General features: G+C 44.8%; 1 protein-coding gene across 1 annotated transcript in view; it reads right to left on the reverse strand.

Moving 5' to 3' along the window:
• The window catches only part of CDHR1 (cadherin related family member 1), a 197,983-nt gene that overhangs the window by 109,006 nt on the left and 61,435 nt on the right, over positions 1-27,542 (reverse strand). Inside the window, exon 6 of the mRNA XM_033943576.1 lies at positions 24,013-24,099. Coding sequence (XP_033799467.1) covers positions 24,013-24,099 — 87 coding nt within the window. The remainder of the gene's footprint in view (positions 1-24,012; positions 24,100-27,542) is intronic.

Raw genomic sequence — 27,542 nt, forward strand, 5'->3', positions numbered from 1 at the left:
CTGTAGCTCTTGTCCGCTGCGGCCTGCCGCCGCTGCGGCCGACATCCGCCACTGACAGCCACCGTGGCCGACATCCGCCGCCAACAGCCGCCGCCGACATCCGCCTCGGGGGCGGGGGGGATTCTGGCACATGCGCACACCTACCTGCAGTGCCCTACAGCACACGGAAAACGGAACACGCAGATGGGAGTGTGCATGCGCGAGTAGCCTTTTATTATATTAGATGGGATACAATTGTACAAATTATGAGACTACAAACATTGTATAAAGAGTGAACCAAATACAAGATTATAGCATGATGGAGTATTGTTTAATTATAGATGTTCATGAATCTTCTAGTGTCATGGTCACAAGGGTATTCATTAGAGGCATGTGTAGAAGGGAGGGTGTGGGAGATAGAGGGTGAGGGGAGTGGTTAGTAAAGATGTATGTTTTTAAGGCTTTCCTGAAGCTTAAAGGTCCCTCAAGAAATCTAATGTGTGGTGGGAGATTGTTCCATAGGTTTGGATGGGAGTAGGATCGCTTTTGAGCTGTTTGGAGCTGGAGAGTGTGTCCTGAGAGTGCGTGTAGGAGTACTTCATATTAAGAGTGTAGCACTCAACTTGGAATGTAGAGATGAAGTTTGCGTGATAAGTATCTGGGTACCATCTTCTGGAGCAATTTGTATGCCAGCACTAGGCCTTTGAATATGCAGCATTTGGCTATGGGTAGCCAGTAGGCTGTGGTCAAAGCTGGGGAGACAGGGTCATGGGCTTGGAGATTTTTCAATAGTCTAATTGCCGCATTTTGAACTCATTGTAATTGTTGAATGTTTTGCAGTTAGGCCATTGAATAATGCACTGCAGTAGTCCAGGCACAAGAGAACAAAAGTATATAGTAGTTAGGTGAAGTCCTGTGTGGAGAAGTAGATTCTTATTTTCCGGAGTTGTCAGAGATAGTAGAAAGAGGAGAAGACCACTTTTGAGATGTGGTTTGAGAATGAGAGGTTTGAGTCGAGTTAAATTCCTAGGCTACGTACTTCATGTTTTGCAATCAGGGTAGTAGATTCCCAGTTTAGGGATAGTCGGTTGAAGGTGCATTTTTCTTTTCTGATCCATAGAAGTTCTGTTTTTGAGAGGTTCATTTGGAGTTTGTTCATGGTCATCCAGTATTTAATTTCAGAGAGAAGGTAGTGTAGGTTTGCAATTTGGCTGGCACGATTTACTCCAAGTGGCAGGTACAGTTGTATGTCATTAGCATATGAGTGAATTTTTATTTCATGTTTTTGGGCTATATCTAGGAAAGGTCTGACATAGAGATTAAAGAGTGGTGGGGATAGCAGGGCCCCTTGTGGTACTCTGTATATGATTTGTTTAGGATTAGACAGTTTGGTGCCCAGTAGCACTCTTTGTGATCTTTGGCTCAGAAAGGATTGAAACCAGGAAAGTGCCGTGCCACAGATACCTATTTCTGCAAGATGAGTGAGGAAGAGCGAGTGGTTGATGGTATCAAAGGCTACACTTAGGTTGAGCAGGACAAGTAGGACATTGTTTCCTTTGACCAATAGTTGCCAACAGTCGTCTATGATGTCCAGCAGGACAGTTTCAGTGCTGTGGTGTTTCCTGAATCCTGACTGATATGTGGGAATGGCCTCTTGTTTGTCTATGAATGCTTGCAGCTGAGTAAGTGTTGCTTTTTCCAGTATCTTAGATATGAAGGGTAGGTTGGAGACTGACCTAAAGTTGCTGGGTGTGTTTGGGTTGAGAGATGGTTTATTTTAGGATAAGTCTGATAAATTCTGATTTCCAGCTTTCAGGCACTAGTCCTGTTTACAGTGAGGCATTGATGAGTGGATGAATTGAGTTTATGAAGGTGTCGTCTTTGACTGACATGTATGTCCCCATCTTTATAATTTTTGAACATTTAGATTTTGTCGTACCGATCTCTGTGCAGGGCCATGCTCAGCACTGGCATCAAATATTCAGGTAGGTATGGACTTCTTCTGGCTACCAGCATTTATGCAAGTCCCAGCTGAATATCAACTCGGATCTGTATAAGGGAATTTGTAAGAGCTCCATAATGTTTCCCCCTTACAGTTCCGACATGCCTAGAACATCTGCCTCTTCATGGAGTTCTCCAATAGCTTCAACCCCTTCCAGACACCCTGTTCAGAAGCACCCCCACATACCTACCTCAATGACCCCCCCCCCCGAACCTACCATACTATTTCTGGTGGTTGGGGGGGAGAGAAGGTTGTCCAAACAGGACCAATTTCCAGTCACCACTCTCTGGGTGAAGAAGAACTTCCTTACGTTTGTACGGAATCTATCCCCTTTTAACTTTAGAGAGTGCCCTCTCATTCTCTCTACCTTGGAGAGGGTGAACAACTTGTCTTTATCTAATAAGTCTATTCCCTTCATTATCTTGAATGTTTCGATCATGTCCCCTCTCAGTCTCCTCTTTTCAAGGGAGAAGAGGCCCAGTTTCTCTAATCTCTCACTGTACGGCAACTCCTCCAGTCCCTGAACCATTTTAGTCGCTCTTCTCTGGATCCTCTCGAGTAGTACTGTGTCCTTCTACATGTACGGCGACCAGTGCTAGACGCAGTATTCCAGGTGGGGCGCGTACCATGGCCCGGTACAGCAGCATGATAACCTTCTCCGATATGTTTGTGATCCCCTTCTTAATCATTCTTAGCATTCTGTTTGCCCTTTTCGCCGCCGCCGCACATTGTCCGGATGGCTTCATTGACTTGTCAACCAGTACTCCCAAGTCTCTTTCCTAGGGGGTCTCTCCAAGTACTACACCGGATATCCTGTATTTGTGTGTTAGATTTTTGTTACGTTAAACCTCATTTGCCATGTCGCGGCCCATTTCTCGAGCGTGTTTATGTCACATTGCAGGTCTTCGCAATCCTTCTCTGTCTTCACTACTCTAAATTTACAGACGATACAAAGTTATTCAGTCACCTCGCTCATCATACCAATTTCCAGGTCATTTATAAATATGTTGAAGAGCATGGGTCCAAGCACTGAACCCTGTGGCACTCCGCTCGTGACGCTTTTCCAGTCCGAGTAGTGTCCATTTACCCCCACTCTCAGTTTCCTATCCGCCAACCAGTTTTTTATTCACAAGAGTATGTCACCCTCGATTCTATGGCTCGCAATTTTTCGTTGTAGTCGTTCATGCAGGACCTTATCGAACGCCTTCTGAAAATCCAGATATACTATGTTGACCGGCTCACCCTTGCCTATCTGCCTGTTTACTCCCTCGAAGAAGTGCAACAAGTTTGTCAAGCAAGATCTCCCCTTGCTGAAGCCATTCTGACTGGTCCTCATCAGATTGTCTCTGTCAAGGTGATCAATGATGCTGTCCTTTATCAGCTTCTCTACCATCTTTCCCGGTACCGAGGTCAGATACACCGGTCTGTAGTTTCCTAGATCTCCTCTCAAACCTTTCTTGAAGATTGGCGTAACATTCGTCACTTTTCAGTCTTCCGGAATCCTTCCCGTTTTGATTGACAGATTGGCTATCAGTTGAATAAGAACTTAAGAACATAAGAACATAAGAAGTTGCCTCCGCTGAGGCAGACCAGAGGTCCATCTCGCCCAGCGGTCCGCTCTCGCGGCGGCCCATCAGGCCCACTGCCTGAACAGTGGTCTCTGACTAATTTTACAAATTACCTCTAATCCTATCCCTCTAACCTTACCTCTACTCTTATCTGTACCCCTCAATCCCTTTGTCCTCCAGGTACCTGTCCAGACCCTCCTTGAAGCCCTGTAAGTTTCAAGTTTAAGTTTCAAGTTTAATGATTTTTTGATTAATCGCTTAATCATAATTCAAAGCGATGTACAATTTAAAATACATTCAGAGGGAAACAATACAATACAAACTTTAAAAAAGATTAAACATATAATACAAATCAAACTTAAATAATAACATACTATTAGAAATGGTTCAACATATTCATAACATAAGGTAAAAAGGGGAAGTGAAATACAGGCATGCTTCTGCCTATCACATCCTCTGGTAGCGCGTTCCATGTATCCACCACCCTCTGGGTGAAAAAGAACTTCCTGGCATTTGTTCTAAACCTTTCCCCTCTCAATTTCTCTGAGTGCCCCCTTGTACTTGTGGTTCCCCATAATTTGAAAAATCTGTCCCTGTCCACTTTTTCTATGCCCTTCATGATCTTGAAGGTTTCTATCATGTCTCCTCTGAGTCGTCGCTTTTCCAGCGAGAAAAGCCCCAGCTTTTTCAGTCTGTCAGTGTATGAGAGGTCCCCCATACCCTTTATTAGCTTAGTTGCTCTTCTCTGGACTCTCTCAAGTACCGCCATGTCTTCTTGAGGTACGGCGACCAGTACTGGACACAGTACTCCAGGTGTGTGCGCACCAATGCACGATACAGTGGCAGGATGACTTCCTTCGTCCTGGTCGTGATACCTTTTTAAATGATACCCAACATTCTGTTCGCTTTCCTTGAGGCTGTGGCACACTGCGCCGACGCCTTCAATGTTGTGTCTACCATCACTCCCAGGTCTCTTTCAAGGTTGCTCACCCCTAGCGGTGATCCCCCCATCTTGTAAGTGAACATCGGGTTCTTTTTCCCAACATGCATGACCTTGCATTTCCCTATGCTGAAGCTCATTTGCCACTTTTTGGCCCACTCTTCCAGCGTTGTCAGATCTTTTTGGAGGTCTTCGCAGTCCTCCATGGTTTTGACCCTGCTGTATAGTTTAGTGTCATCCGCAAATTTAATAACTTCACATTTTGTTCCCGCCTCCAGGTCGTTAATAAATATATTGAACAGAAGCGGTCCCAGCACCGACCCTTGTGGAACTCCGCTCGTGACCCATTTCCAATCTGAGTAATGGCCCTTTACTCCAACCCTCTGTTTCCTGTCCGCCAGCCAGTTTTTGATCCATCGGTGGACCTCCCCTTGCACCCCGTGGTTCCATAGCTTCCTTAGCAGTCTTTCGTGTGGTACGTTGTCGAAGGCTTTTTGGAAGTCAAGGTAAATGATGTCTATGGCTTCCCCTCTATCCACCTGGCTGTTCACCCCCTCAAAGAAGTATAATAAGTTCGTGAGGCATGATCTGCCCTTGCAGAAGCCATGCTGGCTCGACTTTAGCTGCCCATTGTTTTCGATGTGTTCCCAGATGCTGTCTTTAATCAGCGCTTCCATCATCTTTCCCGGGACCGAGGTCAAGCTCACTGGCCTGTAGTTTCCCGGGTCTCCCCTTGAGCCTTTCTTGAAGATGGGCGTGACATTTGCTATTTTCCAGTCCTCCGGGATCTCTCCAGTTTTTAAGGATAGGTTGCATATCTGTCGAAGTGGCTCAGCTATTTCGTTCCTTAGTTCCTTGAGTACCCTTGGGTGAATGCCGTCCGGACCTGGCGATTTGTCGCTCTTTAGCCTGTCTATCTGCCTGAGGACATCCACCTTGCTCACCTCTAGTTGGACCAGATTTTCATCCTGATCTCCTTTTACGATCTCCTCGGGTTCCGGAATGTTGGTTGTGTCCTCCCTTGTGAAAACTGATGTGAAGAACTCATTTAACCTGTCCGCTATCTCCTTTTCCTCTTCTACCACTCCCTTTCTGTCTCCATCATCCAAGGGTCCCACTTCCTCCCTAGCTGGTTGCTTCCCCTTGACGTACCTGAAGAATGATTTGAAGTTTGTTGCTTCCCCTGCCAGTCTCTCTTCATACTCTCTTTTTGCTTTCCTAACCACTCGGTGACACTCCTTTTGGTGTTTTTTATGCTCCTTTTGGTTGTCCTCTGTCTGGTCTTTTTTCCATTTTTTGAATGATTTAGGTTTAGTTTAGTTTTCTTATCACTTATCGCCTTTTTCACTGCATTTGTTATCCACACTGGGTTTTTTGTTCTATTTTTTTTGCACCCTTTCCTGAACTTGGGGACGCACAGGTTCTGTGCTTCGTGCACCATGCCCTTGAGTAGGGTCCAGGCTTTTTATACGGACTCCATCTTCCTTGCGGTATCGTTGAGTTTCTTTCCCACCATTTTCCTCATGGCATCATAATTTCCTTTTTTGAAGTTGAGTGATGTTGTTGTGGTTCTTTTAACCTTTGATGATCCAATTTCTAGCCTGTACTGGATTGTGTTGTGATCGCTGTTTCCTAGTGGGGCTAGTACTGCCACCTCCTTAGCGGGTCCCCCTAGTCCGTTGAAGATTAGGTCGAGTGGCATCTCCCCATGTTGGTTCCGTGACCAGCTGCTCCATGAAACAGTCCCTCGTGACCTCCATGAATTTGGTCATTTAAAAAAATCTGAAAATATGGGGTTTAAAAATAGTAATTTGGACATTTTAGCAAGAAAAATGTCCAAATGCCACTTTATACCATTTTAAAAATGTTTTTCTCTTTTGAAAATGAGACCCATATCAACCCTTATTTTAGAACATCTATTTGTGTTTTGGAAGTTTGAAACTGGTATTTAGGCATCCATTTTAGAGACGTCTATGTCCAAAAAGATAGATGTTGGTATTTAGATCTAGTACCCAGCACATCCGGGTTACATAAAGGTGTTCCAATAGAGTAGCTCTTCACTGGAAGATTTAAGAGAAGTTATTCCCTTAATGCCATAGGTGTTGCTGCCCACTTTGAATGTGCAACTGGCAAGGGATAGTAGGATCTGTGACAGCTTCAGAAACTATGCGGTGAGAGCAAGGGTACCTTGGTTCAAATCCCACTGGAACTCAGTGACTTTTTAAAATTCTGAACCCTCCAAAAAGTTCACCTTTTGAATTCACTCCCCATGGATATTCATTGTGAACCTTCACAGCCAAAATTTAAAGTGCTTTTAAAAACCCAGCTATTTCATCAGGCTTTTTCAGAATTTGTAGTCTGGGATTTTTTTTTTTCTCTTTCTCCACCTCCCCATTTTATGTTTGTTTCAGGATTAATTATTATTGTGCATCAATATTGTTTAGTTTTATGTTCTGTTGATTCCATTTTCATTGTTCACTGCCTTGATGGACTCCAAACTGTGGTATATCAAAGTTTTTCAAATACCTAATAACACCCCTTTTATAAAACTGTGATAGTGGTTTTTAGTGCAGGCTGGCGTGCTGAATGCTCTGCGTTGCTGCTGACACTCATAGCAATTGTATGAGTGTCGGGAGCAGCGAGGAACCTTCAGCGCACCGGCCCGTGCTACAAACCGCTATCGTGGTTTTGTAAAAAAATAAAAAAAAAGGGGGGGGTTAAATAAATAAACATATTCTGGTACCATCGCAACTTTTTTTGAAAAGCTGTGAGCCCTTCAGAGACAGAAGATATGCCACTTTAATTGGAGCCTGAAGGCTATTGAAACAGTATTTGGTTACTGCATTGAGGCGTGAAGCTTTGGCGTTACTCTTCCATTACGAAGCCATGTTCTAAGGTTTCTGCGTGGGCCCCAGAGCACTTTATTAACAAAAAAAAAAGCCAGCATGATCTGCATAATATTATCAATTGTGCATCAGGTCATCAATTTTCTCTGTCTCATTCTGTGATATTAGTTTTATTAAACTAGAGCTAGCAATGGAATATGCCCTTGTTGCAATCTAATGGTGCTATTATAATTTTCAGCAGAAACATCAACATACCATACTCATTCCAAATGATACTAATGTAATATTACTATGTACATCAAAGAGTGTTCTATAATGAGCAACAGTTATAAGGCTGAAATAACTTTATAAATCAGCAAAAAGAACAAGTTATTGACTTTTGTTAAAGTCACAGACAGCAAGACCAGTATAACACAATTAGACCTTTGGAGATACATTTTCATAATGATTTCCACATGTTCAAAGCTTTATTTCTTGTAAATTGGTTCTCTGAACATCATGTTACATATTTGACAATGTGCTGACTTGAAAGGAGGTATGATGGGGACACATTTAGGTATAGGGATGAAAAGTATGTGTATAGATTGCATTCTTAAATGTACATTGGGTTCATAGTCAGTCGCGCGCGAGACACCAGTGCGCCGACAATGGAGGCCAGACAATTCAGCGCAAGATACCAGCGTGCCACGGGAAAACTTAGGTTTAAAGAGCTCCGAAGCGGGGTGTGAATGGGGAACCCCCCACTTTACTGCATAGTGTTTGTGCTGCCATTGGGGGGGGGGGAGTTGGAACCCTCCATTATAGAGAAAACTGAACTTTTTCCAATTTTTTTCGAGAAAAGTTCCGTTTTCTCTATAATGTGGGGGTTGCACCCCTCCACAACCCCCCAACGGCAGCGCGAACACTATGCAGTAAAGTGTGGGAGGTTCCCCCCATGCCCCCCCCCCATCGGAGCTCTTTAAAACTAAGTTTTCCCATGGCGCGCTTGTGTCTTGCACCAAATTGTCAGCGCTCGATTGTCGGCGCACTGGTGTCTGGCGCGCGACTGTCCCATCACCTTACGTTGTGCTTTTCAAGCAAAATTTTACCTGCATAAAAAAATAGACACAAGTGACAATGCATAATGAATACTCATGACACTTTTCAGAGAAAGTGAATGTGTGCTCTCACTTTCAGGGTTGGTGTAAAGCCCACAATTAAAAAAGAAGTTACATTAGATTATATCACATTAGACAGGGGAAAATTATATACGAGGTAGTTTATAGTTTTATTAAAATTTTATTAAACGTCTAACATAAAATTTCAAAGTGTTGTACAATAAAATCTAAAATTGGAACAAACAACATAAAATAAAAATATACCATACAGGACAGATTAACTTGGGGGGATGAGGGTAATAACAATATCATTTTGGATATTATTAGAGAATGAATTAGGATATTAAAAGAATTGGAGTCAAGAAGAGGGACTAAAGATCTTATCATTCTTAACTTATAAAAACAGTTTTTAACCAGAGCACTAATTTGAGGACGATAAGTGAGATTATTGTCAATGAGTACACCCAAGATTTTTACTGTTGAGGTAGATTCAAGTGGGATTTGATCAATAGAAATTGGTGAAACTAATTGCAGGCCTTCCTTCCAAGGGAAACTAACAGTGCTAGTTTTTATAATGCTTAACGAGAGCATGTTTGAGATTAGCCAATCATGAATTTTAACTAATTTAAGATTAATGGAAGCAATGTTGTTAGAATTAGAAGGGTCGATAGGATGAAGAAGTTGGATGTCAACAGCGTATGCATAAACTGAAAAACCAATGGATTGGCTAAGGGCTCCTTTTATCAAGCCACGCTAGCGGTTTAATGCGCATAATAGCGCGCGCTAAACCGCCGGCCGCCCTAGCCGCCACTGCCTCCTCTTGAGCAGGCGGTAGTTTTTGGCCAGCGCAGGGGTTAACGCGTGATGAAAAGTCGCGCGCGTTAACCCCGCTAGCGCGGCTTGATAAAAGAAGCCCTAAGTGTTAATAGTGGAGCGAGATAAATATTAAAGAGCAGAGGAGATAATATGGAGCCTTGTGGGATTCCAAATTCAGTGTGAAAAGGTTTAGAAATAGAACTATTGAAATGAAATGCCCCGACAACACGCTCACCACGTACAAGGACGCAGAACGCCCTGCGTGCTTGTATGTGGTGAGCGTGTTGTCTGGGCAGCGGCTGACTGAGGAGAGGAGAGGTGAGGCCACGCGCATGCTCGTTCAGGATGGCGGTCGGCTTGGATCGGGAGCCGGGAGGCGCTGACAGACGGCAGAGGCATCGGCCGAAGCGGGAGGGCAGCCGCATGGAGACCCCAAGGGAAGGAAGCCACCACTTTGGAAGCGCTGCAGCACCCGCAGGCAGGTACTCACCCCTGGGCCACCATTGCAAACTGGTTGTGGAATGAATCTTCTGAGTTTGCATTAAGGCCTATGGGGAACTTTGCTTTGATAAACGAGTGTTTTGGATTACGAGCATGATCCTGGAACGGATTATGCTCGTAAACCAAGGTATCACTGTATATATATTTTGAAAATTGTCAATCTGGATGTCCAGGCTATTGTTCATCCAGACCACCAGGATGTTAATGTTTATACCACATTTTCAACCAAAATTTCATCTAAGTTCCAAACGTCCAGAACAAGATCATTTAGACATGGGAGGGGCCAATTTTATAATGGTCTCGCTACCCAGACATGGCAACAGAGCAGTGGGGCACCTTAGAAGGCACTGCTGTGAACTTCACAAAAAGGGTGTCACATACACATCTGACCAGAACTCCCTTATAGGTTATGGTGAGCCCCCCAAAACACTGCAAAACCCACTGTATCCACCAGCCTACAACCCCAATAGCCCTTATGGCTGCAGGTGGCACCTATGTGGCAGCAGAGTGGGGCTTGGGAGGGGAGGGCACATTTTCCACCATAAATGTAGTGATTAGAGTGGCTTATGGGCCTGGGTCCTCCTCTCTATGGTTCACTAGCCCACCCCCAGGCTATTTAAGACACCTTTGTGCAGCTCTAATAGGCTTTCCTATACCAGGTGCTGATGTTCTGGAGACAGGTATGTACTTTTTTATCCTGATCTTTGTGGGGATGTGAGGGGGTCAGTGAACACTGGGGGAGTGTGTGTGGGTCTTTACTTTGTCTCTGCAGTGGTTATCTGGTCACTTTGGATACTTTTTGGCACTTACACCTGTTTTCACATCGTCTAACTCACAACGTTTAAGTTTCATCCAGAACGTCTAGTAAAACATTTGATTATATCGCTGCAGGATGACTAAGTTTAGGTCAGCCCCAATCCTGCCCACATACTGTCCTAATATGCCCCTTTCAATTCTGGGTGCACAGCGGCATTCAGAGGCACAAAAAGTCCTCTGAGACATCCAGAAAGTTGGGTTGATTATCGGCACTTGGATGACCTGTCTTTTAGGTTGTCCAAGTGCCAACTTGGGCGGGATTTTAGAAATGTTTAAGTTTTGATTATGAGCCCCATAGGGCCCCTTTGATCAAGCTACACTAGAAGTTTTTATCACAAGCTGGCGTGGTAAATGCTCTGATGTTCATAGAATTCGTATGAGCATCAGAGCATGTAACTCACTGGCCTACTGGCTGTCTAGTGCAGCTTGATAAAAGGGGGAGATAGCTAGGTGCTAAACCAGGGGTGTCCAACCCGTGGCCCGCAGGCTGCATGCGGCCCCCGTGAGGTATTTCGTGCGGCCCCGCTTGAGGACGGTGCGGCGTTTTCCTCTGCCGCCTTTGGGTGTTTACCTTCTTGCCGGCTCCCTCCTCCATCTTGCTGCATCGTTCGCTCAAAGCCGCGGGCAGCGCCTCCTACGTGCCTCCCATGGCTGACCTGGAAGCGTTCCCTCTGACGTTGCGATGTCAGAGAGAAGGCTTCCAGATCAGCCACAGGAGGCGCGTAGGAGCCGCTGCCCGCGGCTTTGAGCGAACACTGCAGCAAGACGGAGGAGGGAGCCGGCATGAAGGTAAACACCCACGGCACAGAAGGGAAAGAGAAGGATGTGTTGGGACTTGAGAGGGAGGGAGCACAAACAGGACAAATGATGGAAGGAAGGAGGGGTATGAACTTAGGACTCCGAATGAAGGGAAAGAGGAAGGGGAGCATGAGCCATAAGATGGAAGAATGGAGGGAGTGAGGGAAAGAGATGCTGAGGTGAGGAGGAGAATTGAAATGGAGAATTGGGTGTCTGATTAGGGAAAGAGATGGTGCAAATGGGGATATGAAAAAAAGAGGAGAACTGTTGGGCAGAGAGAGGAGGGAGGAAGAGAGAAAATTATTGGACATGGTGGTGGGAGAGGAGTGGGGTAGAGATGCATTGGCGCGGAGAGAAGGGGGAGAACATACTGGGCCGAGGAAACCTCCTGGACTTTTTTTTTTTTTAGTACAGAGGTGAAGGGTATTAAAAGAAGTACTAGACTGGGTGTGGGGTGAGAGCTTATGGGGCCAGAAACAGAGGACAGAGAGAGATGGTGGTCAATTGTCTGAAGGTTAGAGAGTTGGACATGGGATGGTGTGGAGGAAGAGGGAAAGAGATACTTGAAGGGAGAACTGTTGGGAAGAGAAAGGGAGAAATGGTAAACCTGGGGATGGGAGGCAGGTAGGCAGGGGGAGAGATGGGATGGGGGGGCAGTTGGGAAGAGAAAGCGAGAGAACTTGTATAGGGATGGAAGGGAGGAAGGGAGAAATATTAGGCCTGTGGATGGAAGACAGAGAGATGCAGCATCTCTCCTTTTTCTTCCATTTCATTGTTCAGCATCAAGGGGGGGAGGGAAGAAGAAAAAAAAGAGAAGAGAGGGAGCAAAATGTTGGACCATGGGGATAGAGGAGCACAGATGGACCCATGGGAGGGCAGGAGGGAAGAGAGCTGTGATAAGAAGATGCTAGGAGATGGAAAGAAAGGTACAGGGAGTTATAGCCTGACCAGAGGAAAGAGGAAGGGGGATTTTAAAAGCGGTGAGCCATGTTTCATCACTGGGACATACCATCACCTGGACATTCTATCACTGAGACATTCTATCACTGGGACATTTCATTACTGGGAAATTCTATCACTGGAACACTTCATCATTGGGACATTCTATCATTGAGACAATTCATCACTGGGACACTTCATCACTGAGACATTCCATTACTGGGGCTCTTTATCACTGGGACATTCTATCAATGGGACATTCTATCAATAGGATACTTCATCACCAGTACATTCCATCACTGGGACAGTCCATCACTGGGATATTCTATCACTGGGACAGTCTATCACTGGGACACTCCATCACAGGGCCCTCTACCACTGGAAAATTCTATCACTAGGATACTTCATCACCGGGACATTTTATTATTGGCAGGCCTTTCTTAAAAATGTACCACCTCACAAAAATGCACCCCCCAAGCACGGCCGCCCCCATCCCCGACTGGCATGACCCTTGCCCTACCATCCTCCCCGCGACCGGCACAGCACGGCCCTCTCCCCATTCCTGGCATGGCCCTAGCCCCACTCCCCGCACAGCCCAACCACCCCAGGCACCAAAAAGTTGGGAGCAGGAGGGGTGCTCAGTTCCTCCTGCTCCTAGGCATCTCAAAGCCGACCCACCCCTGGACTGCCCCAGAGGTCAGGCTCAGCCCACCCACCCCAGTACATTTGAAATAGTTGGGAGCAGAAGGAGTGCCGGGTCCCTCCTGCTCCTTTCGACAAGGATCGCCATCTTTGGGAGCAAAAGGGGTGCCTGGACCCTACTGCTCCTACGCCGATCTTCAGGAGCAGGAGTAAAGTCTTTCTGCTCCTGCTCCCTGGGCTTCTGCTGTGCAATAGCAGAATTAGGCCCCACACCAGCGCATCATCTGATACACAAGGAGAGGCCTAAGGCCATGATTGACTGAGGTGCCTCAGTCTCCTAACAGCCATTCATCAGCCAAAAACTTGAAATTTTGAAAGTAAGCCTATCAGAAGCATAACTTAAGCAAGACACCTGATTTTTCTTCTACCGCGCTGGGCTTTAAGTAGAGCCCAGCGTCAGATGAGGCGTAGGAGCCGGGAAAGCTGACATGCCATTCATAAGCCACAAAGTTGAAATTTTGAAACTATGTCTAACTTATGCCTATCTTAGGCAAGACAGCTGATTTTTCTTCTCCTGCGCTGGGCTTTAAGCAGAGCCCAGCATCTGATGAGGTGCAGGGGCAGATCAAGCTCACATGCCATTCATCAGCCAGAAAGTTAGGCAAGAGAGCTGATTTTTCTTCTCCTATGCTGGGCTTTAAGCAGAGCCCAGCGTCTGATGACGTGCTGGGGTGTAGTAAGCTCACATGCCATTCATCAGCCAGAAAGTTGAAATTTTGAAAGGAAGCCTATTTGAAAACTAACTTATGCCTAACTTAAGCAAGACAGCTGATTTTTTTCTCCCATGCTGGGTTTTAAGTAAAGCCTAGCGTCTGATGAGGTGCAGGGGTGGGGCAAGCTCACAAGCCATTCTTCAGCAAGAAAGTTGAATTTTTGAAAGTAAGCCTAACAGAAACCTAATTTATGCCAATCTTATCCCTAACTTAAGCCTATCTGAAGAATAACCTATGCCTAACTTAAGCAAGACAGCTGATTTTTTTTTCTCCCATGCTGGGATTTAAGTAGAGCCTAGCGTCTGATGAGGTGCAGGGGCGGAGCAAGCTCACATGCCATTCATCAGAAAGAAAGTTGAAATTTTGAAAGTATGCCTAACATATCTAACTTATGCCTAACTTATGCCTATCTTAGGCAAGACAGCTGATTATTGTTCTCCTGCGCTGGGCTTTAAGCAGAGCCCAGCGTCAGATGAGGCATAAGAGCTGGGTAAGCTGACATGCCATTCATAAGCCACAAAGTTGAAATTTTAAACTATGTCTAACTTATACCTATATTAGGCAAGACAGCTGACTTTTCTTCTCCTGCACTGGGCTTTAAGCAGAACCCAGCGTCTGACAAGGTGCAGGGGCAGATCAAGCTCACATGCCATTCACATGCCAGAAAGTTGAAATTTTGAAAGTATGCCTAATTTATGTCTAACTTATGCCTATCTTAGGCAAGACAGCTGATTTTTCTTCTCCTATGCTGGGCTTTAAGCAGAGCCCAGCGTCTGATGACGTGCAGGGGTGTAGTAAGCTCACATGCCATTCATCAGCCAGAAAGTTGAAAGGAAGCCTATTTGAAGACTAACTTATGCCTAACTTAAGCAAGACAGCTGATTTTTTTTCTCCCATGCTGGGATTTAAGTAGAGCCCAGCATCTGATGAGGTGCAGGAGCGGAGCAAGCTCATGCCATTCATCAGAAAGAAAGTTGAAATTTTGAAAGTATGCCTAACTTATATCTAACTTATGCCTATCTTAGGCAAGACAGCTGATTATTGTTCTCCTGCGCTGGGCTTTAAGCAGAGCCCAGCGTCAGATGAGGCGTAGGAGCGGGGCAAGCTCACATGCCATTCATCAGCCAGAAAGTTGAAATTTAGAAAGTATGTCTAAATTTTGTCTAACTTATGCCTATTTTAGGCAAGACAGCTGATTATTGTTCTCCTGTGCTGGGCTTTAAGAAGAGCCCAGCATCTGATGAGGTGCAGGGGTGGGTCAAGCTCATGCCATTCATCAGAAAGAAAGTTGAAATTTTGAAAGTAAGCCTAACTAATGTCTAGCTTATGCCTATCTTAGGCAAGACACCTGATTTTTCCTCTCCTGGGCTGGGCTTTAAGCAGAGCCCAGCGTCTGACGAGGTGAAGTGGCAGATCAAGCTCACATGCCATTGATCAGCCACAAAGTTGAAATTTTGAAACTATGTCTAACTTATGCCTATCTTAGGCAAGACAGCTGATTTTTCTTCTCCTGTGCTGGGCTTTAAGCAGAGTCCAGCGTCTGACGAGGTGCAGGGGCAGATCAAGTTCACATGCCATTCATCAGCCAAAAAGTTGACATTTTGAAAGTATGCCTAATTTATGTCTAACTTATGCCTATCTTAGGCAAGACAGCTGATTTTTCTTCTCCTGTGCTGGGCTTCAAGCAGAGCCCAGCATCGGATGACATGCAGGTAGGGCAAGCTCACATGTCATCCATCAGTCAGAAAGTTGAAATTTTGAAAGTATGTCTAACCCATGTCTATCTTATATCTAACTTATGCCTATCTTAGGCAAGATAGCTGATTTTTCTTCTCCCGCGCTGGGCTTTAAGCAGAGCCCAGCGACTGATGAGGTGCAGGGGTGTAGCAAGTTCACATGTCATTCATCAGCCAGAAAGCTGAAATTTTGAAAGGAAGCCTATCTAAAGCCTAACTAATGCCTAACTTAAGCAAGACAGCTGATTTTTTTTCTCCCACGCTGGGCTTTAAGTAGAGCCCAGTGTCTGATGAGGTCCAGGGGCGGTGCAAGCTCACATGCCATTCATCAGCAAGAAAGTTGAATTTTTGATAGTAAGCCTAACTGAAGCCTAACTTATGCCAATTTTATGCCTAACTTAAGCCTATCTGAAGCCTAAATTATGCCTAACTTAAGCAAGAGAGCTGATTTGTTTTCTCCCACGCTGGGATTTAAGTAGAGCTGATGAGGTGCAGGGGCAGAGCAAGCTCACATGCCATTCATCATCCAGAAAGTTGAAATTTTTAAAGTATGCTTAACTTATGTCTAACGTATGCCAATCTTATGCCTAAATTATACCTAACTTAAGCTAGACAGCTGATTTTTCTTCTCCTGTGCTAGGCTTTAAGTGGAGCCCAGCGTCTGATGAGGTGTAGGGGCGGAGCAAGCTCACATGCCATTCATCAGCAAGAAAGTTGAAATTTTGAAACTATGTCTAACTTATGCCTAACTTAAGCAAGACAGCTGATTTTTTTTCTCCGACGTTGGGCGTTAAGTAGAGCCCAGCGTCTGATTAGGTGCAGGGGCGGATCAAGCTCACATGCCATTTATCAGCTAGAAAGTTGAAATTTTGAAAGTATGCCTAACTTATGACTTACTTATGCCTAACTTAAGCAAGACAGCTGATTTTTTTTCTCCGACGTTGAGCGTTAAGTAGAGCCCAGCGTCTGATTAGGTGCAGGGGCGGAGCAAGCTCACATGCCATTCATCATCCAGAAAGTTGAAATTTAGAAAGTATGCCTAACTTATGTCTAACTTATGCCAGTCTTATGCCTAATTTAAGCGCCTATCTGAAGCCTAACTTAAGCAAAACAGCTCATTTTTTTCTCCCACACTGGTCTTTAAGTAGAGCCCAGCATCTGAAGAGGTGTGGGGGCGGAGAAAGCTCACATGCCATTCATCAGCAAGAAAGTTGAAATTTTGAAAGTAAGCCTAACTTAAGCCTAAATTATGCCTAAAGTAAGCCTCACTTATGCCTTATGCCTAGCTTAAGCATGACAACTGATTTTTCCTCTCCCGTGCTGGGCTTTAAGCAGAGTCCAGTGTCTGATGAGGTGCAGGGGTGTAGCAAGCTCACATGCCATTCATCAGCAAGAAAGTTGAAATTTTGAAAGTATGCCTAACTATGCCTAACTTACTGAGAATCCTCTAGCTTTAAAAAAAAAAAAAATTGTTGGTCTTTGCTGTGAAGTGGGATCAACATTTATGTTAGCATAATATATATGCCTTCTATATAGGTGCTATTGTGGCAGGATTTAAGCACATATTATTATTAAATATTAACCCACTATAAACAAAATCTCTTTAGTATCAGAAATCACTGTCTTGGTTCTTTCTCCCAACATAGCCCCAAACAAGGATCTTTGTTTAACATTCTGCCTTCATCAGGGGACAATAGTTCAACTGCAGAATTCCGTGATGCAGCCAGTAGGGAAAACAAGGATCCTTTTTTGAAACAAAGGGGAGAAGATATCACTATGGGTTATCCTTAAGACAGCCATTAGTAACTAGAGGGCCTTTCTACTAAACCGTGTTAAGTGCTAAGCCATGCTTGAGGCATGAAAAAGAAAGGCTTATCACAAAACGTATTAAAGCATTTTGAGGTAATTTGCTTATCAGTGCATGCTAATCGTTAATTTGGGGGGTTCTTTTTTGAGAGGAGGCATTTAAGCATTATTCAGCTAGTGTGTTTGCACTTGGCACTTCCTACGTATCTTCTAAAAAAGGAAACAATAAGTGCTCTCATGTTAATATTTTTTGCAGGTCTTGCATACTAATTTGCATTGGACCTGAATAAAGAAAAAAAAAAAAAAAGCCCTATTTTGGGGCCATGATAGAGAAGGGCTTTAAATGTGCAGTTCTCAGGAGTTTCTCATTAGGAACTTTCTCAAAAGTTGTTTGAAAACCTAGTTACACTACATCAACCAGTTCACTTTTCTCCACATGTTTATTCACGCCTTCAAAGAAATCAAGCTAATTGATGAAACTCGACCTTCCTTAGCTGAACCCATTCTGACTCTGTCCCATTAAACCATGTTTATCTATGTTTTCAGTAATTTTTATTTTTATAATAATTTCTACTGTTTTGCCCAGCACTGAAGTCAGGCTTACTGGTCTGTAATTTCCCGGATCACCCCTGGAACCAATTTTAAAAACCAGCATAACATTGGCCACTCTCCAATCTTCAGGTACTATGGAAAATTTTAGTGATAGGTTACAGATCACCAATTTCATGTGTTGTGTTTTTTCAATATCCTGGAATCTACACTATACCATCTGGTCCAGGTGATTATCATTCTTTAACTTGTCAATTTTGTTCAGTATATCTTCCAGGTTCACCAGGATTTCTTTCCGTTCCTCCAAAGCATCACCTTTGAAAATCATTTCCAGTTCAGGTAGATCTCTTACATCTTTTTCAGTAAAGACCAAAATCAAAGAATTTATTGTTTCTTTGCTATAGCCTTATTCACCCTGAGTGTCACTTTAGCAACTTGATCATCCAATGGTCCAACAGATTCCCTCATAGGTTTTCTGTTTCTGATGGACCTGTAAAAGTTGTTGCTATGAGTTGACAAGTCCTTCATATTATATTTTAGCTTTCTTTATCAATGCTTTGCATCTAACTTGCCAATGCTTATGTTGTTTCTTATTTTCTTTACTTGTATCCTTTTTCCATTGTTTAAAGGTGGGTTTTTTGACTCTAATAGTCTCTTTCACTTCACCTTTGAACCATACTAGCTTTCATTTTCTTTTTTTTTCATCTTTGTTAATATGTGGAATACATCTGACCTAGGCTTCCATGATGGTATTTTTAAATAATATTAATGCCTGATTTAAAGTCCTAATCTTTGCTGCCAGTCCTTTTGGGACCTGATTTTATAAATGGCACCTAAATTAGGGATGTCTAGCCAAGTTCTGTGCAGCACTCAAAAATAGATTAATAAACATAATTGGCATGATAATCGACCACACCAATAAAAGCTTATTTTTAAAAAATTAAGAGTTCTGCAAGGAACTTGGAGCAGTGCCTAGCAATGCCTAAGTTGAGATGCCTACTGGCAGCTGCCGATGTCTACTTGAAAAGGGGGCATGGTTAGGGGGTAAAGAATAGGCATGGTATGTCTTAGGTGTCATGTTTTTAGCTGTACAGGACTGAGTGATAGTCGTTTTCATAAGAACATAAGAATAGCCTCACTGGGTCAGACCAATGGTCCATCAAGCCAGTTCTCACGGTGGCCAATCCAGGTCCCTAGTACCTGGCCAAAACCCAAGGAGTAGCAACATTCCATGCTACTGATCCAGGGCAAACAGTGGCTTCCCCCATGTCTGTCTCAATAGCAGAGTATGGACTTTTCCTTCAGGAAATTGCCCAAACCTTTCTTAACACCAGCTAAGCTATCCGCTCTTACCACAACCTCTGGCAGTGCGTTCCAGAGCTTAACTATTCTCTCAGTGAAAAAAATCATCACTAAAAGCAAAGTGGATTGAATGGTAGAGCAATTTAAAGTTGGGATAAAAATATTAGCAATAGTTGTATTCAATGTACTTACAATACTTTTACTTATTTATAAATGATTTGGAAATTGGAACGATGAGTGAAGTGATTAAATTTGCAGATGACACTAAACTGTTCAAAGTTGTTAAAACACACGTGGATTGTGAAAAATTGCAGGCAGACCTTAGGAAATTGGAAGACTGGGCGTCCAACTGGCAGATCAAATTTAATGTTAACAAATGCAAAGTGATGCACATTGGAAAAATAACCCGAATCACAGTTACCGAATGCTAGGGTCCACCTTGGGGTTTAGCGCCCAAGAAAAGGATCTGGGTGTCATCGTAGACAATACAATGAAACCTTCCATCTAATCTGCGGCTGCTGCCAAAAAAGCAAACAGGATGCTAGGAATTATTTAAAAACGGATGGTTAACAAGACTGGGAATGTTATAATGCCCCTGTATCGCTCCATGGTTCAATCTCATCTGGAGTATTGCGTTCAGTTCTGGTCTCCTTATCCCAAGAAAGATATAGTGGCACTAGAAAAGGTTCAAAGAAGAGTGACCAAGATGATAAAGGGGATGGAACTCCTCTCGTATGAGGAACGTTTAAAAAGGTTAGGGCTCTTCAGCTTCAAAAAGAGACGTCTGAAGGAAAATATGATTAAAGTCTACAAAATCCTGAGTGGAGTAGAAAGGGTAGAAGTGGATCGATTTTTCACTGTCAAAAATTACACAGACAAGGGAACACTTGATGAAGTTAGAGGGAAATACTTTTAAAACCAACAGGAGGAAGATTTTTTTTCATTCAAAGAATAGTTAAGCTCTGGAACGCATTGTCAGAAGTTGTGGTAAAAGTAGATGGCGTACCTATCCCTGCCCTATCCCAGCCCCACCCCTGCTGCCTGCTCACTTCGTGCAGGAGGAAATTCACACTTGCGCAGATTTCCTCCTGCCCGATGCGATTTAGAGGAGGTTTTTCAAAACCCGGACAAAGTACTGGGTTTTGAAAAGCCGTCCTGACCCCCGGACATGTTCCGCAAAAGGAAGACATGTCCGGGGAAATCCAGACATCTAGTAACCATACTTGAGTACATAATTCTTAAGCCAACAGGCAACTGGAAAAATGGCAACTAATCTACTTTCATCTGGCCACTTTAAATGTGGTTCTTTCTCTTTTTGTGATTTTTTCATGCAAATCAAAGAATTCATTAATCCTATAACAAAAAAGACTTACAAGTTAAATAACTTTAGTTCTTGTAAGACAGATCATGTAGTCTATGCAATTAGACTATGCCACAAAGCTTATGTTATGATGCCAGAGCACTACCTCTCAAAAATTGCCTAAATAAAGCTTTAAAAATGCTATACATATGTAATGATCAGCTCAGAGACATGGAGGGGCTTTTTCAGAAGGTAAACCCCCCTATTTTGCCACCTCACTACCCACTCATTGCTGAATCTTTCATACTTTAATGCATTAAATAGTGCCAAATTTGTGCCAAATTCATACCAAATAAATATTGGAAATTGCTTAACTGATTTGTTTGTTAAAAAGTACAGAGGGGGAGGGTATTAAAAGAAGTGCCAGATTGGGCATGGGGGAGAGCTTATGGGGCAAGAAACAGAGGACAGAGAGAGAGATGGTGGGCAATGGTCTGAAGGGAGAGAAGTTGGACCTGGGATGGTGTGGAGCAGTGGTCTCAAACTCGCGGCCCGGGGGCCACATGCGGCCCGCCAGGTACTATTTTGAGGCCCTCGGTATGTTTATCATAATCACAAAACTAAAATAAAACAGTTTCTTGATCATATGTCTCTTTAGCTATAAATGACAATAATATTATTAAGACTTGGCCAAAAGGAAAGATTTATAAACTATGAAAAGTTTTACCTCATGCAAAATTGTAATTTCTTAATAAGACATTAACTATTTTTTCTGCGGCCCTCCAAGTACCTACAAATCCAAAATGTGGCCTTGCAAAGGGTTTGAGTTTGAGACCACTGGTGTGGAGGAAGAGGGAAAGAGACACTTGAAGGGAGAACTGGTGGGAAGAGAAAGGGAGAAGGTGGACCAGAGAAGGGAGACAGGCAGGGGGAGAGATGGGGTCAGTTGGGAAGAGAAAGGGAGAGAAGTTGGATATCCGATTTAGCGATTCATCAAATATTAATAAACTTGAATAAACTTGAAACTTGATAACTTGATAACTTTTTTTCCCTCCTTTTAATTGTTCAGCATCAAGGGGGGAGGGAAGAACAAAAACAGAAAAGAGAGGGAGCAAAATGTTGGACCATGGGGATAGAGGAGCAGAGATGGACCCTTAGGAGGGCAGGAGGGAAGAGAGCTGAGAAAAGAAGATGCTAGGAGATGGAAAGAAAGGGACAGGGAGTTATAGCCTGACCAGAGGAGACAGGGAGGGTGATTCTGAAAGTGGTGAGCCATTTGGATGAAGTCAAAAGGGAGATGACAAAATGAGTGAGAAAGCAGTGAGTACAGATGGAGAATTGAGAAGTGGATGAACATTTAAAAAGAACACGGGTGAGAAAGAAGGCAAGATTTGAGTGGACAGAAGCAAAAAAGAAAAGAAAAAGTTAAGAAAGCTGAATGGGAAAAATCAATACATTGGAGACAGGCATAAGGAGCAAATGGAACAAGAGAGAAGAGGAGAAAAAAATTACAACAGACACTGGAAAGAGAATTAGTTGAAGATAGACAAAAAGCAGAAAGAGAAATTGGAACCACTATGATGGAAAAACAAAACATCCAGACAACAAGGTAGAAAAAATTGTTTTATTTTGAATTTATTAACTGGAATATATTAGCTTTGGGATATATACATCACAGTTATTTTTGTATTCAGTGGCGTAGTCATATACAGCTGATTTGGGGGAGGGACAGGAGCTCAAAATTAGTGGATGGTCAGCAAAGTTTCTCCCTGCCCGAGTACAATTTATAAATACTTGAGCTAGTGGGGATTTCCAAGCCCTGCTAACTGAAGACATCTTTTTTCCAGTCTGGCAACTCAAAATCTCCAAGCTTTGCAGCCAATGGCAATATCCTCAAGTTGCCACTGCTTTCATGCATGCATGAAAGCCAAGGGGGAAGGGGAGGAGGGAAGGCAGCAGCTCTGCAATATTGCTGCCAGCTGCAGAACTTGGGAAGTTGGATGGGAAGGAGGTGGCCGTCAGTTGGTAAGGCTTAGGGATCCCTACTAGTTACAGCAGGGGAGATGTTCATTTTGAGGGAGCCTAAACTCAAAGTAGGAGGCCCAAAAAAGCAATAATATTTACCCTGACTGAACGTTCCTCCACGTGCGCCGCTGATAGCTGATTCAGTATCCCCGCTCTGAAGAGGCTCACCGTGGTTGTAATAGAAGTGAATGGGAAAACCAGGAATGTGCATCCCTGCTCTTCAGAGTGGGGATGTGGAAGCCTGTGGCTGTTCCCACTATCAGCGGTGCACGTGGAGGATCACTCAATCAGGGTAAGTATTACTGCTTTTTTGGGTTTATGTCCACAGTGTCCATTTAATGAAGGTTTATTATTAGATATGTACATCTTCTATATTAGTGATTACAAATATGGGACCTGCTCAACCTTTTTTTTTGCTCATCAGCTAGTGTTAGTGTTTGTGCGGCCCCAGAAAAACTTTTTTCAGCCAATGCGGCCCAGGGAAGCCAAAAGGTTGGACACCTCTGTGCTAAACCATGAAAAATAAGGTACACCAAAGGAGACAGTTTAAAAATAGCATGATCTTCCATAGAAATACAATGCAACCTTAAGTATAATGATACAACCTTTTTGAATTTGGAAGCTAAATATTATGCATGCCGCTATACTGTGGAACCTTAGTTTATGAGCATAATTTGTTCCAGAAGCATGCTTGTAAACCAATTTACTCGTATATCAAAGCGAGTTTCCCCATAGAAAGTAAGGGGAACTCGCTTGATTTGTTCCCCTCCCCGGCCACCGGTGCTGCTCCACCCCAATCCACCACATCCCCAAAAGAACCCCCACCCCCGAGGCCACTGGTGCGCTTCCACATCTCCCCCCCCCCACAAATTGGTATGGCCCCCCCCCACCTGCAAATGCTGCCCCCCACAAACCGGCATCGCCCCCCCTCACGAATGACCGCCCCCTCCACGCAAACTGGCATCACCCGCCCGCCCAAACTGAAAGCTTACCCCCCCCAATGTGGCACCGGCACGCAGCACCAACCCACAAGAGGTGCCAGTGCCCGAAGATCGTGCCTCTCCTCCGACTGGGCCTTGAGCATTTGCGCATGCTCAAGGCCTACTGGCTCCCGCTTCTCTCCAAGAGAATGAGAGCCAGAAGGCCTTGAGCATGCGCAGATGCTCAAGGCCCAGTCGGAGGAGAGGCACGATCTTTGGGCACCGGCACTGGCACCTCTTGTGGGTTGGTGCTGTGTGCCGGTGCCACATTGGGGTAAGCTTTCAGTTTGGGCAGGGGGGGTGGGCTTTCGCAAGGTGGGGCGATGCCGGTTCGCGGGGGGGGGCAGCATTTGCAGGTGGGGGGTGATGCCAGTTAGCAGGTGGGGGGACTCGCAAATTGAGTCAATACTCAGTTTGCGAGTCACGATTTGCGAGAATGTTTTGCTCGTCTTGCAAAACACTCACAAACCAGTGCACTCGTAAACCGAGGTTTGACTATATTTTGTAATATTTGCAACTTTTTCTGACAGATGTAATATTAAAGTTTAAAAATGTTTAATATCACATGATATACATATTAATATAACATAAATTTACCTGGAGGAAATAAGTAACACTCCCCCCTGAACCGGTGTCTTTATCAACTGCTTCAGTCTTTAAAATGCTGCTTCCAGGAGGCGTGTCCTGTTAGTCAGAGACATTGAACATGTGGAATAAAATAAGTTACTTACAAAATCGTTGAGTGCCAGTGTTATTATTTGGAAAAAAGCAGGAATACAACTCAGAGTAGAGATGGAAACAAACTAAATTGAGAGAAAAAAAAAGAAAGATAAAGCATGAGAGGAAGTGGAGCTCAGGGAAGCTGTAAGTTCAGACTGAGGAAGTGAGAGAAATAGAAGGCTTTACAGCAGGGGTTCTTAACCCAGTCCTTGGGATACACCTAGCCAGTTAGATTTTCAAGATATTCACAATTCGCCTGATATTCAAAGCTATTTAACTGGTCAGAAATAGCTGCTGGCTGGTTAACTAACAATAAACATTCAGTGCATGATAATCAGTTATCACTGCCAAATATTTGCGATTAGCAGCTAAAAGTTAACGTGATTATATTGCAGAATAATCAGTAATATTGAGTGCTGCCTGGCCAAGTTTAGTGGTCAAATCGATCACATAAATATGTTTATATTTATTAAAATCTTTCTATACCACCTATAAAGCCAAAAAGGGTCAAAGCGGTTTATATCACAACTTAATCATTTTTAGGAAAGGAACTCCATTAGAAAATAGGAAAAGAAGAAAAAGGAAAGAAAAGGACAAGCACCCCTCCGTCTAGAAGGGCAGCGGCGACAAAAGGGCTGAGGCCGTTGCCCAGGGAGGGTAATGGGGGGTGGGGTATGGGGAGGGGGCAAGGGAGAACAGGCGGAGGGGACCAGGCAGGGATCCAATTAGGAGCAGGGACATATGCACTGGAGGCAGGAAAAGGGAGGCGATGTGACCAGAACTGAGTCGGAGGCTGCAGTTCAGACTTTGCCAAGGGAATGTCTCAGCGTTTTCTCCCAGGTGCCTGATAACCCTGCCTGCCCATGCTCTCTTTCTTGAGCAGGCCCCTACTACCTGTTGGAAGAGAGAGATACTGGATAGGCACCACTGGAGGGAGCATTAGGCAGTGCCAAGTAGGCAATGGAGGGGGGTTTCACTCTGGGGGAGGGGGGTACACTCCGGGGGGGCCATGGTGGGCCGATAGCAGCAGTAGTGTGTTTGTTTTAAACCCCCCCCCCTCCTTTTTTCCTTACCACTTCAGGCATCGGGGTAGCCATGGGTCCACTGCTGTGCACTCGCCGGAGGTGCATACCGCCGCATTAGGGTGTGGTGTTTTCAGCACCAGCCTGGTCGGTACACCGAATGTAAGGTGGGGAAGGGAACAGCACGCCAGTGGGAAGTTCATTGCCAGCCAAGCGGTAGAAGAAGAGCACTGCAAAAATCAGCTGGCTGGCTAACACCTGAGGGAAATTCTGATGGATGTTTTGCTCTCCCGCACCAGCATAGCACACTGGGTGGCAAGTAGCTGCTCTAAGTGGCGGGAGCGGCTTATCCCAGTATGCGCCCTGCAGCTTGTTGCCGCCAGAAATCGGTGGTGAGGGATGGCGGCATGGTGCCAGGCAAGCGGTGAGAATTTCTTGGTGCAGTGCAGGGGATAAAGCAGGTATGGCCTAAACATTATGATTCAACGGTGAATAGGATAGCTGAAACTAAAATGGCATTAGAAACACAAATACATAAATAGAATTTAAAAAAAAAAATATATATATATATATATACTAGTGTTTAAGCCCATTAGATTAACGGGTGTTAGATGACCACCTCTCCTGCTTTTGAACCTGGGCAGGGGCAGAGGCAGAGCCGGGGCGGGAGGGAGTGACGGTGGGAGAGCAATTTCAAAGCCTCGGCAACAGCGGCTCCTTGACCAATCCGTGCTTACAACGGCCCCACACTCGCGGTCTGGCTGGCTCCCCCACCAAAGCCCTTCGCAGCGGCAGCCCCTCCTGCATCCGTCCCCGCGTCCCAAGCCTCTCCGAAGGCCGGCTCCCATGAAAATGGTACCCCTCTGCCCAAAGCCGCGGCGGCAGCCTCCCTCAAGACGCATTTCAAATCTGACATATTGTAATCACAAAACAGAAAATAAAATTATTTTTCTTACGTTTTGTTGTCTGGTCATTATTCATACCATGTAGGGGTCCCAGGCTGTGGTTGGCTTTTGATAACTCGCTTGCCAGGGCCCCTTCTTTCTTCTTCCCTCCCTCCATCCCTGCAGCTGAAGACAGGCACCTCCCCCCAGTGGTCTGAGACAGGAGGGAGCAGTTAGGAGAGGGTCTGAGGGCAAAGAGGGGGTCAACAGCGCACAACCACCTTTCCTTCCCTCCCTCCATCAGGTGCAGTGAATCCACCAATGTTAAAAGGAGCCGCGTCGAAATCGGAGGCCTGCCACTGCCGTAGCACGTTCCCCTCTGCCTTGGTCCCGCCCCTTCTCTGACATATGGGACCGCGGCAGAGGGAACGTTTTACGGTGGCGGCAGGGCTCCAATTTCAAAGCAGCTCCTTTTAACATAGGCGGAGCTGAACTGTACCTGATGGAAGAAGGGAAGGAACGGTGGGGCAAATTTAGGCAACGGCAGGAATTGTTTGGCGGGCCAAGCACCGTGAAACTTTGTTTCTTTAGGCAGCCCCGGTTGTTTACTTGGATTCAATGTGAGCCGGGTGAGGAAGGCCGCCGCAGCCTCGCGGCTAGGTAGGGGGACAACAATGGCGCTTATGCTCAAGCCCCCGCTGCAGCTCCTCTCTCGATCCTGGTCCGGTTCGAGAGAGGAGTCGTGGCGGCGGTTTGAGCATAAGCGCGATTGTTGTCCCCCTACCTAGCCACGAGGCTGCGGCGGCCTTCCTCACCCGGCTCTCACGGCTGGCGGCTGGCGAACCCTAATGCTGACATTGAATCCAAGTAAACAACCGGGGCTGCCTAAAGAAACATGGTAATCACATTCTGTCCTGAAAGCCCCCGTCGCAGCTCCTCTCTCGATCCCGCTGCAGTTCGAGAGAGGAGCCATGGCGGCAGCTTGAGCATAGTGCACAGTGAGAGCCAGGGGCGCGCATGTGCAGTCGTGTTTCCGCGACGGGATCAGGGAACACGTTTTTTTAGTGCACATGCGCGGCCTATCATTTTATTATATTAGATATATATATAAGGTGGCAGAGACTGGAGTATTGAGTGCCACGTGCTTGGGATTCGGGTAGGCTGCATTAATCCATGTGCAATCAGAGGGCCTGTGCCTCAGGCCTTTCATGTGTTTTGGTTGAGTATATTGTATATTCTGCATCCTTTGGGTACTGAAGGGAGAAAAATAAGCAGAAATATTAAGTCTGGTGTTAAAAGGCAGAACGAATGGAAAGTTTCAGGGGTTTTAAATAAATATGGAGAAATTTGTGAGAACATCATGAATTGGTAATTATGAACTTAAAATATAGATAGATAGATATATGTATAAACTGTATATATATAAGTTACGGGAGGACAGGCATATTGTAAAACTTAATCCCCCTGTTACATTAGTGCAGGCTGTTGAGTAACGGCCATT

The sequence above is a fragment of the Geotrypetes seraphini genome, chromosome 4 (assembly GCF_902459505.1).
Source record: "Geotrypetes seraphini chromosome 4, aGeoSer1.1, whole genome shotgun sequence".
Classification (NCBI taxonomy): domain Eukaryota; kingdom Metazoa; phylum Chordata; class Amphibia; order Gymnophiona; family Dermophiidae; genus Geotrypetes; species Geotrypetes seraphini.